At 33.9% G+C, this 12,193-nt stretch overlaps 1 protein-coding gene across 7 annotated transcripts in view; it reads right to left on the reverse strand.

Moving 5' to 3' along the window:
- The window catches only part of fat3b (FAT atypical cadherin 3b), a 58,315-nt gene that overhangs the window by 41,543 nt on the left and 4,579 nt on the right, over positions 1-12,193 (reverse strand). For all 7 annotated transcript variants that reach the window (XR_014202315.1, XM_082157476.1, XM_082157474.1 and 4 more), the window contains exons 3-4: positions 5,199-5,516; positions 940-1,001 (exon numbers count right to left, since the gene is read on the reverse strand). Coding sequence is in view for 6 of the 7 variants with exons in the window: in XM_082157476.1 (XP_082013602.1) it covers positions 940-1,001; positions 5,199-5,516 (380 nt within the window). In the remaining variant the exon portion in view is untranslated. The remainder of the gene's footprint in view (positions 1-939; positions 1,002-5,198; positions 5,517-12,193) is intronic.

Raw genomic sequence — 12,193 nt, forward strand, 5'->3', positions numbered from 1 at the left:
TTATAATAATAATTTTAAAAAATACATAAAAAAAAAAAAAAAATTAAGCATTTTAAATTTGGAATGAGTAATGCAGTGTTCCATTCAACTCATAATTTGTAACTTCTGTCAGTTCTGTACTTTCAAAAAAGCATTTGAAGTCAGACCTCCAACTTGGAAGTATCTGATTTTTCAGAGGTGTGTGTATGAAAGCATACAAACAAAGCAAAAGCCAGGGAGATGGTACAACAGTTAAGGATAAACATTTCCTTTTAATGAACTAAAATGCATCAGAGTAAAAGTTCATATAATACCAGTCAATAAATCCTGTTTATCAAACGCTTAGAGCCAGGTGTCTAAAACACAGTAAATCATCATCTCTATTAGACCTGCAAATCAACTGCCATCCTTAAAAAAGCTATGCTATTGAATATTGCTATTAAATTGATTGATGATTTTGACAATCAAATACCTGTAAAGCAGAAGCATTGCCATTTTATTTCCTTATACACTAGAGTTCAATAGTCTGGGGTCAGTACGTTTTTTTTTTTTATTCAGCAAGCTTTAAATTGACCTAAAGTGACAGTAAAAACAATGTTACAAAAGATTTCTATTTAAAATAAGCACTGATTTTTTTTTTTTACTTTCTATTTATTAAACAAAATATTAAGCAGCACAACTGTTTTCATCATTGGTAATAATAATAAATGTTTCTTGAGCAGCAAATCAGCATATTAGAATGATTTCTGAAGGATCATGTGACACTAAAGACTGGCGCAATGATGCTGAAAATTCAGCTTTTCAGCATCATTGCTTATTTTAAGATACATTAAAATGCCAATATCAAGTAGGAACATCCCATATTTGAAGTGTGAATAGAACGCAGCATTAATAGGTTTTTTTTATTTTTGAATGAATTACTTCTTTAAGGTACAGTCAGATGGGTAATGTATACAGTACCTCTAGGAAGTGCTGTTCTTGTTGCTCTCTATCCAGTTTCCTTGATGTGGTAGTGATGAGTCCTGAAAAAAAAAAAAAAAAATTTTAATGACAAAACTGAATAAACAATGACTTTCATGACAATTGTGCGATGTAAGGCCTGCAACGATCAACGAGGAGAGCCGCTCCACTCGACAATGATTAATAACATGTCAGAAAGGGTGCATAAATTCACACAACATTGTTTGTTTATTTCAGGGGGAAAAAAAGCAGCTCAAGAGACAAGCGTCTAACGTAAAACCCACAGATGGCATCTCGTGAATGCATTATTTTCCAAACCCCGGTGGCTGTAACCAGGCTTTAAAAACACTTCAGTGCAGACAGAGCAGCAGAGATTGAGAACAGGAAGACATTCCTGAATATGAATGCTTCCTTAAGGCACAAAACATCTGGATGATGGAGTCTGAAGGTAAATAATTTTAAGTGGGTCTATGGGTCTGACAACAATTCCTGCTGTGTGGACATATTGACAAGCTGCAGAAAAGAGGGCTTATTTACCCACCCTCATATAGTACAAAGCTTGTGTGACTTTCCTTCTTCTGTGGATTAAAAAAATGAGAAATTCTGAAGAATGTACAAAAACTTAAATTTCAGTCTGTTTCACATCCAGAGCTTAGAATATAGCACACATCAGTTGAATGGATAACTTCTATAATACTTTTTTTTATGTGCTTTTTCATCCTTTTTGAAGCTCGAGAGCTTCAGTCTCAATTTACTGAGAATGTCTTTTGTGTTCCACAGAACAAAGTGATATGGAAGATTCTCTGAAAATATACTGGATATAACCCATGTGCAATTCCAGTATTGCAAATTTCAGCATTTTAAAGAACACTGCCACCATGTTAACCTAAAATAAATCTATTGCACTGATTTCTGAGCCAATGATTCTCAGTGAATTAGCCATGGCAACAAAGAACTCCTGATGGCACAGGTTGAATCGCACTGCTGGAATACACAGTATTCCCTAATGTGTGCCATCCAGAGAGACTCAATTAGAGAAATTAGAGAAGCTATGAACTCACAGAGACGTTGAGGAACCAGTGGTTGTGAGGAAAGAGCAAATGATTTTTACTCTTAAGCCTTGCATTTAAATATACTGTAAAGATATTCTTGGCAGGGCATTTGTAACTAAAAGAAATTGTAAAAGATATGACTCTATTAGAGGCAAGCGCTCTTAACTAATAATCAAACATGCACTGTCTATTTTCAGGGTGCAGTAATTGGTTGCTGGCTTAGTCACAGCACATTTGTTTTTATAAAAGAGCTCACAATGCAATTTATCTGAACACTTAGGCTGAGTTCAACAGGCAATCACAAAAAGAGAGCTAGATAAGTGGGGAGCAATTACAACGGCTTTTCCCAGCAGTGGCTGAAGCTAAAGTAGAATCTATGACTGCAGTCCAGGGGCAAACTATAAAACACTCAAGGTTTGATACCTTTGGGTTGATTCAACTATAATTTCATTACCTTCCAGGTTTTTTTTTTCTTTTCTTCGTATATTTCATCCTTGAACACTCATACTGGTCCAAAGGCCCGCTTTCATAAAGAGTGTATGTCATGGAGAAATACAGCATTACTTCTCTCCTCTCCACATATCAATGCATGCACACACTCACTCACATCTCATTATATATATTGAGTTAGATTTATTGAGCTTAAACCTAGTATTCCAGTGTAAATATGTGCTGCCACATGCTGCCTTGAAGGGATTTGCCGATAGTAGAATGAAAAGCTTTCCTGCTGGCACCAAACCTTGTTTAATTAATTCACTGACTACTGCTGCATACATAAGCTCCCATGACTCACTTCTTAAATGACAAGGAAAGCAGCACCGGGGTGTAATCGGCAGTGCAGAATGCACCCAGCACGCCACGGGATAAGAACTCTGCATGTGTGTTAACTCTTCACACTAGAATGTTCTGACACTGAAGCAGATTACAGCCTGTGCTTGCTCAGTTTGTTTGGTAGTACTTGTGAAAGGATCTGTGAAAGCAATAGGAGGTTTGGACTGGGGGACACTGTAATGAAATTTCAAAGGAAAATATGATCAAAGTTTCTTTTTTGCTAATTTAGAAGGAAACAAATGATTTTTTTCATGCAGTATTTCCTGTAGATTAAAAATGCGAATGACATAAAATGTAAATCGCATATACATGCATAAATACATACATACGTATGTATGTGTGTGTTGGTCAAAAGGTTTTTAATTTTTTTTTTTTTTTTTAAGAAGTCTTTTATGCTCATCAAGCCTGCATTTATTTGATTAAAAAATACAGAAAAAAAACTGCAATATTGTGAAATACTATTACAATTTAAAATAATGTTTTTAATTTTTTTTTTATGCTTTGAAATAAAATGTATTTCTGTGATGCAAAACTGAATTTTCAGCATCATTACTCCAGTCTTCAGTGTCACAAGATCTTTCAGAAATCATTCTAATATGTTGATATATTATCAATGTTGGAAACAGTTGTGCTGCTTAATATTTTCAGAATTCTTTGATGAAAAGTAAAAAACAAAACAAACAAAAAAACATTTATTTAAAATATTTTTTTTTTCTAACAATATGCTACCTTTCAAAAGTTTGGGGTCAGTAATTTTTTTTCTTTCCTTTTTTGAAAGAAATGAATACTGTTATTCGGTAAGGATGTGTTAAATTGATTAAAAAAGGTGATAGTAAAGATTTATATTGTTAGAAAAGATTTCTATTTTGAATAAATGCTGTTGTTTTTTTAACCTTTGTATTCATTAAAGAATCCTAAAAAGTATCACAGTTTCCAAAAAAAATATTAAGCAGCACAACTGTTTCCAATATTGATAATAAGTGAGTCAAATCAGCATATTAGAATGATTTCTGAAGGATCATGTTACACTACAGACTGGATTAATGATGCTGATTGTTGTGAAATTCAGCTTTGCAACACAGAAACTAATTATATTTTAAAGTATATTAAAACAGAAAACCATTTTTTTAAATTATAATATTTCATAATATTACAGGTTATTTCTGTGTATGTATATATTTATATATTTATAAATACACACACATTTTTATAGAAACAAATACAACATTTTTACTTTTATATAAAAAAATGTAAATGGCACATTTATGCAGTATAATCTTACAAATATTACTATTTTTTATTTCTATAATAAAAATGTAAATGACATAAAATGTAATTTGCATATGTTTATGCAGGATAATTGCAGGATAATTGTATAGATCACTTAATTACTAAATGTGTTAATTTAGTGATTTAAATAAACAAATAATTAATGTATATAATATTATAAATTATAATGATTCTAATGATATATGATTCTCTGCAAACATTGATATATGCAATTAACTGTGGTTAATGTACTTAATTTAGCTATAATTAATTCAATTAAAATTAAGTCAATTAGCTATGGGGCGCCGTTTGTAAAGCGGCTCACGCTGAAAATAACAGCAACATTTTGTCACATTTAGCTTCAAACAATGTTTAAAAAACTGGTATGAATTTTTGACGGTCACTTTTTAGCACATTTACAACAATATTTGTCAACTTAGAGATATTTTAAATAGTTAAATCTAAATATTAAATGTTAAATCTAAATGCTAAATCTAAATCTAAATGTTAAATCTAAATCTAAATGTTAAATCTAAATGTTAAATCTAAATCTAAATGTTAAATCTAAATGTTAAATCTAAATCTAAATGTTAAATCTAAATGTTAAATCTAAATCTAAATGTTAAATCTAAATGTTAAATCTAAATCTAAATGTTAAATCTAAATGTTAAATCTAAATGTTAAATCTAAATGTTTATCATTTATCAAATCTAAATTTGCATATTAGTTAAATATTTAGTTTCACCCGAAACATTTAGATTCAACATTTAGATTCAGATTTAGATTTAACATTTAGATTTAGATTTAGATTTAGATTTAACATTTAGATTTAACATTTAACATTTGGGTGTAACATTTAATATTTAGATTTAACTATTTAAAATATCTCTAAGTTGACAAATATTGTTGTAAATGTGCTAAAAAGTGACCGTAAAAAAATTCATACCAGTTTTTTTAAACATTGTTTGAAGCTAAATGTGACAAAATGTTGCTGTTATTTTCAGCGTGAGCCGCTTTACAAACGGCGCCCCATAATTAGCATTAATTTGTTAATTTGTTTCTTCATAGGGAAAAAACCTGTGTTGGAATCCATGAAATCTACCTTACCTGTGTTGGAATCTATGGAAAAGAAGTTCTGAGGATTTCCAGCAGTGATGCGATACATGAGACGGCTATCTGAGGCGGAAACGTCAGGGTCCCGGGCTTGGATACGGACAACAGGCACATCTTTGGGAGAGTTCTCCATGACGTACGGGTGGTAGATGGATTCAGAGGTCAAAGGTGCATTATCATTCACATCCTCCACCTGGATAAACACCTCAATAGAGGCAGAGAGCGGCATCACACCTCGGTCTGTCGCATATACCGTTAGCCAGTAGGAATCCTGAGTCTCGCAATCTAGGGTGCCAGTGGTGTAAATCATTCCTGTAAGAACAGTGGAAAAACATTTAATATCGATCACCTTTTTGATGAATTCAACAAGTACTTCACACAGTTTGCGAGCTTTTGACAAATTCTTTTTATGGCACATCAACTGCTATCAGTACTCTAGCCTGAGTGAGCTGGGAACATTCACTTATTTTTCAAGCTATCCATAACTTGGTTTGTGATTCAGCTACACATCAAAAGCATCCGACCCTACCATGAGTCAAACTTGGGTGTCAAACTTTATTAAACTGTAATGTGCCCAACATTTTGAGGAGATTAGAGTCAGACTGAAAGATTAATGTTTTTAGAGGCACTCCCAGAAACCAAAGTCAGTTCAGCAGAGTGTTTCAATTCCAGAGCTGGTGTGGTGTGTTCTGCCTAAAAGTGTAATTTCTCTTCAGATTTTCTCTGGGGAAATTTACTCGACTGTCAACGATACCTGAGACCAACCTAAAGCAATTCAGAGATTTTTTTTTTTTTTTTTTTTTTTTTTTTTTGCAAGAGCTTCATTCTCTTACAGTCCATTGCCTACAACTAAATTGTGACAATATTAGATGCATATAAAAGTATCTGCAATAAATTATTCAATTTGGCAATGAGCTACACAGAAATCACTGGTATCAGGGTCACTGGGGCTAGTTAAAAAGGTATGACAGTAACTATGATTTACAGTCTTTCTCCATATTGTGTGAATGCAGATCATTTCATTTAATTTCCTGTAGATTAAAAATGTAAATTATTTATGCAGTATATAAGGGCTTTCAATTTAATGTATTAATTTAGTGATTCATTAAAAAAAAAAAAGTGCTAAATAAATCAGATGTTCAATTCACAGGCCCTTTTATATAATGTATAATATATACGATTTTAAGGGTTTTGTTTGTTTCTTCATAAAAAAGGGGGGGGGGGGGGGGGGCATGGGGGCGAGTTTCTTTTTCCAGGGCAATTACAAAAATGTTCAATAGCCTAGATTTTAATGTATGCAGGTATAAAAAAAATGTACTGAAGTGATGTACTGGTCTTCTCTAACATTGTGTCAAACAGTCTGTTTACACTTTAGGTGTAATACAGTTACACTTTGTAGGGGACATGCTTGCTGAGCAGACAGATTTTAGGCTGGTGGTGTCCAATCCAAACTGACATCTTGGACATACCACTAAGTTTAGATGGGCTGGGAATCCCACCGCAGGGTACAACCGCTCAACTCAGAGACTGTATGACCTTCAGGTCTTCAGCATAGCACATCTAATCACTCCTGACCAAAGTGCTGGCTCTGCCATTCTATGATTAGGAGCACTTCGACATTGCATCACGGGCACATGTAAATACGATCACTGATAGGAAGGGGCATCACTGACAGAATGACCCATTTCGTGGCTGTGCTATGCAATGCGATGAGTCGATTGGTCAACCATGGCACTGAACAAAACCACTCATGCGCAAAGTGATTCAGCCGAGGGGATTCTGACCCTCACAGTCACTGGGAGCTGGAAAAATAGCAGAACTCACACAGCAAGCAGGTCCCTGATACTTACTAAAACCTTAAAAGCATTTAAAAGTAGGACACCCAAGGGGACAAAGACACAAAGGATACAGGGACATCTGAAGCTGACTGAATGGTTTGTCAGTGAGCTAACACAGTGTGACAGGTCAGTTTGCCTAAAGGAAATCTGCTATATTCACAATACACCTTCAAAGAAAACAAAGCCAGTTCCCCTTATGAAACTTCTCAGTCAACCTTTTAAACAGAGAAAAAGACCACACAAAATATAGATGGAGCAGACAAACATTATCTTAAAAAGTACTTTGGACTCATTCACTAATAATTTCATACAATTTGCATATTTGTGTGTGCGAGAAAAAAAATAGATCTCGTGCAAAATTTCAGATGGCTTCACAACAAGTGCATGTACACATAAACTTGTTCTTATCTGCGTTCTAATGATGCTTTCTAATGATGCTTTCTAATTAACGGTTGTGGATCGTAATAAAGGAGTACATGCCCACATCTGGTAATTTGCATAAAACATGCCAAAACTAAAGGCTTTCCGCACAACCTCACCTTTTCTGAAAGCATGCTCAAGATCTTGGAGAACTGAAATGTGTGCCATTCTCAAAACAAGTTTAAAACAGTTTTATTAAAAATAATTGTTGGTTTAACTTTAAAAAGTAAGCAAACTGGTTGCCTTAAAATTGAGTTCATTGAAACTAAACATTTGAGTTAATACAAAGAAAGAGATTGGTTTAATCAATAGAAACTCAAAATAGTATGGATCAATAGAAACTCAAAATAGTATGCTGTCTGAAAAACATCAGCGAATCTAAGTTGATTTTACAAAAGAAAAAGAAAACTTGTATCATGATTTCTGCATGTTTGCATGCAGATTTTACGAGAGTCATAAATTAAGCCCATCCTGAATTTAGTAAAGCATAGCATATACCCAGATATCCAGTCCCAGATATTCTAATAATTTACATGTAAAAAATAATAATTGAAATTAACCTTTTATTCACCCTTCAGTCCTCCTATATCAGAAATAAATTATTAAAACTTTTTTAGGACATACATAATGTATATACAGACTTTAAGACAAGCCCTGTATAACATTTGCACCAGAGGGTTGTTCCATAAAACAATATTAGAATACAAGCCAGGCTTATTTTGGTTAGTCAGACTTATTGTAGGTTTATTCTGTTTCATAAAGCAAACTTAAAATAGTTCAAACTCAGTTACTCTGGCAACTTATGCTGGGAAACTAACCTGGTCCAGGCTAACTGTCAGGCTAAGCCTGAGTTGTTACACCGTTCCTCTAATACTGACCATCAGGAACACAATGATATTACCACTGACACTCTCTCATACCATTATTTTATTACTTTATTAACCACTATACGTCCAAAAATAAATATACAGTATACATCTACTTAAGGCTACATTGATAAATGAGACAATATAGACATACAAACGTGTTCAATTATATTGTACATAAAATGTTTATGTTAAAGTTGTTAAAAATACATAATACATAAATACATAAAAATACACTTACTTGTAGGTTTAAAATTAAGCAATAAGCTCTGCGAAGCCGTGTTTTACAATGTATTTAGAACAGCTATAGGGCGTTGTTAGGCACGACGCGGAGCGGAGGAAAAAGGAATAAAAGACAAAAAAATATATATAAATAAATATTGATAAAAATTAAACATTCACATATTTATATCAAACTCTTATAATGACACATAATTCCTAATAAGTTATTCGAGTAATATTATTTAAATATCAAATAATAACAATATTAAATAAGTAAATAAATAAAATAACGAGAATTAAGGGGGGGGGGGGGGGGGGGGGGGGTATAAAAAAGATAATTCATGAAATATGTAGGCCATTCCTTTATTTTATAGAATATTCTTTGATTTTAGATATGCCAATATCTTTTCAAAATGTATACCATTGCTCTTAATTTCATGTTATCCTCTAATGTACTTTATAAACTAAATCTAACCAATCATTTAAAACTGGGCATTCTTGCCTTCTCCAATTTTATTTTATTTTTTATTGCTGTTAAAGCTGTAATGCTCAGCATTCTAAATAAGTATAACTCATCTTTATTAAATAGCATAGGTCATACCCAAAACTATATTTTGTATCTTTATTATATTTGGTTTCTTGAAAAAATTCTTCCCTGAATTACTTGTGTTCATTTTTATTATTATTATTTTACAAGTATAAAATATATGAGTGCAATGAGCTATAAGTTCACCGCAAATTATCTAACATCCTAAATATAAATTATTATAGTTAGAAGATATTTCTGGTGTTATAAAATATTGCATATTAATTTTCCAAGCAAAGTGAATATTTTAATCAGAATTATTGCGGTCCTATTTAGCGAGCATGCGCGCAGCAGCGCTCGTTCAATGTGAAGTTTAGCAGCAAAATGGAAATATTTGCACGACTTTCTAACATTTACGGATGGAGAATATACCTGTGAAATGTAAGTTTTGCACTGAGGAAAACACCATGTTTCAAACGCATAAAACAGCACAAAATATATCTGTTTGATGATAGATCGATGGATCAGCTAGGGCTGCTTAAGAAACGCGTGCACACACAATTATCAAGATAAAACTTGATCAAATTAGTGGGAATGCGTGGACTTCAATTACCTTTTATGAAATCATTTTAGCCCCAACTTATTTGTTTGGTTAATTCAAGTCAGGTGTTGGACTTTAATCCCCGCTTTTCTAAGCGGCCTTTATGGAACAACCCTCAGGTTACCAAGCTAAAATATTTGTTTATGACCAGTTGTCATAAGCAAAAGTCAACACTTAAATAAACATTTTGAGCTATTTAATCCCCAGACAGAAGAATGAAAAATGTGCCAATTCATCTAGATGTTTCCAGCTAAAGTTAATTTGATAGATGGAGAGAAGGTTCACTAATGAGCCGTTTCTTCCTTTAAGCATGCTAGATTTGTTATACTGCAATAGAAGTAAATTGGGGTGCAATTCAGCCTGAAATTCAGTCAAATGCACTCTTATTACATCCACGTCTTGCAACTCAGGGAATATGAAACATATAGTCTTAAAATAGCTAGCGTTTTCTAGGAGTAAACAACCTTTGAAATTTCCGAAGATGTTAAAAACGTATTTGAAATTTGCTTTTTAGTATCCACAAAACCTTTGACATGAGATAACTATTTAACCTCAGTGACAATGTGGAAAGTTCACTGATATCATTTCACATTCCACACTTTCATCATGTACAAAAACCTTTCAGCCAAACTGCTGTAAAATTGATGTCACACAAGCAAATAATGCTCACGCTCAGTATACAGCGCTCTGCTTCTATACATTCATACACTGTTAAACAACATCAGTCGAGTCAGAAATATGACAGATGGCATAAAAAAAAGACACAAAGTTTCAGTGCTGTCTGGGACAGGACTCTACAGACTCAGACATATTTTCCACAGTTTTGATTCAAAGACTCTAGCTTTGATGCTGAGGATGTTTTGATCGATTCCCACAGGTTCTGATGCTGAGGATCAGAAATTCTACAAAACACAAGGCCTGTCCCAGCTCAAATTAAAGAGACACAGATTTACACTAAGTGCCTGATTTTGTAAAACATTTGAACATGAGATGCTAATTTGCTGTCGCAAAAGCGACTAGAGCAATGCAAATGATTTGACACGATGCAATTGACTTTCAGCTGATTGTGAATCTCAAACCACATGTCATTGAAAACAGCACTAAATCCATCTGCTTCTTTTGCTTTACAAGCCATTGCTTTTAGCATTTATCATTATTCATGAAAGTCAACCAACAGGTGTGTATTATAAACATCAAGGGCAGCATATGGAGCTAGAAGGCAGAAAATCACTGCCATGTCCTTCAACTAACAGACTTAAAAGGATGATTATGTATTAAAGAGGTCCTAATTATCCTCTATAGCTAGTACTCGCAAATTACAGAAATAATCATTTCAAATGCAAAACAATGCTATTGCTATGCAACAATTGACGCACATGCTATTTTTTTTGATAGCAGATGTTTTGCTCTAAATAAGATGGTAGCCTTGATGTAATTTCATATTATTCATACCATTTGCTGTCACCATTTTAATTTCAAATTCCCTGAGAAAAAAATTATAGTTCATATTTTAAGATGTAAACAATAAAATATTCATAACTTGTCAGAATTTAGAACATAATCAGGCAGAACTTAGCCATCAAGTCATCCTGAATACCTACAAACAAGATCAAGTGCATTTCTTTTCATGCAAGGTTTTCAACATAAATCTTTTCCCTTTCCCTCTCATTCTACTCCAAATCTACATCTTTGTTGCGGTGAGAGAGACGTTTCCTTTGTATGCCATGCAGGCATTAAAAGGAAAACCCTTGATATCTCCCCTGAATTACAATCAAAGTTCAAGTCTGTAAGAGGAAGTGGGCTTGTGGTAAAGATCCTCAACTCCCATACGCTCCAAAAATATGTTATCTTTCAAAAAGCTAAACAGAATACTTCAGTCTTGTGCAGTATAATCGGTCCTTTACGCAGGTGTCTAAGAGATTTTGACATAACCTGACTCTGGAGAAAAAGAGGCCAAATCTCAGAGGCAAATTAGAGCTGAACTTGTTTCTCGACAGGCGTCTGAGTGAGAGTGCACTCTGATTTATTTCCCAAAGTGTGGGCAGGAATACCAATGCCTGCTCAAAGCAGCAGAGTGCTCTGCCGATAAGGCCTTCATAAATCCCACCAGCCTTTTTAGTTCACTTTCGCATCTGCGCAAAGAGACTTCCTAAATCGGAAACACTCTACATACAAACTATGAACTTCAACACGACACATCTCGTCTGACGACCAAGATCAAGTGGGATTGATTTCTGCTTATTTGGAAGTGTATTGCACGAACTGCCCACTTTCAATCATCTCAAAAATCTAGTGACAATGTCAAGGACTCATAACACACCATGCAACATGGCAGCTAAATGAATGTTGGTAGGCAGATATGTGGCGGGCGTGCTGAGCCAATGCCACTGTCCTTCCTTGTCCCAGAAGTTTTACTTTGAAGATAAAAGACAATTCTTGTTCTCATGTATCCGCTTCCCCTACAACTTGTCTTTTGCTGCTGGTAGGGCATTCAATTCTCTGTGGAAAATCCATGC

Source organism: Leuciscus leuciscus (assembly GCF_965113295.1).
Source record: "Leuciscus leuciscus genome assembly, chromosome: 24".
NCBI lineage: Eukaryota > Metazoa > Chordata > Actinopteri > Cypriniformes > Leuciscidae > Leuciscus > Leuciscus leuciscus.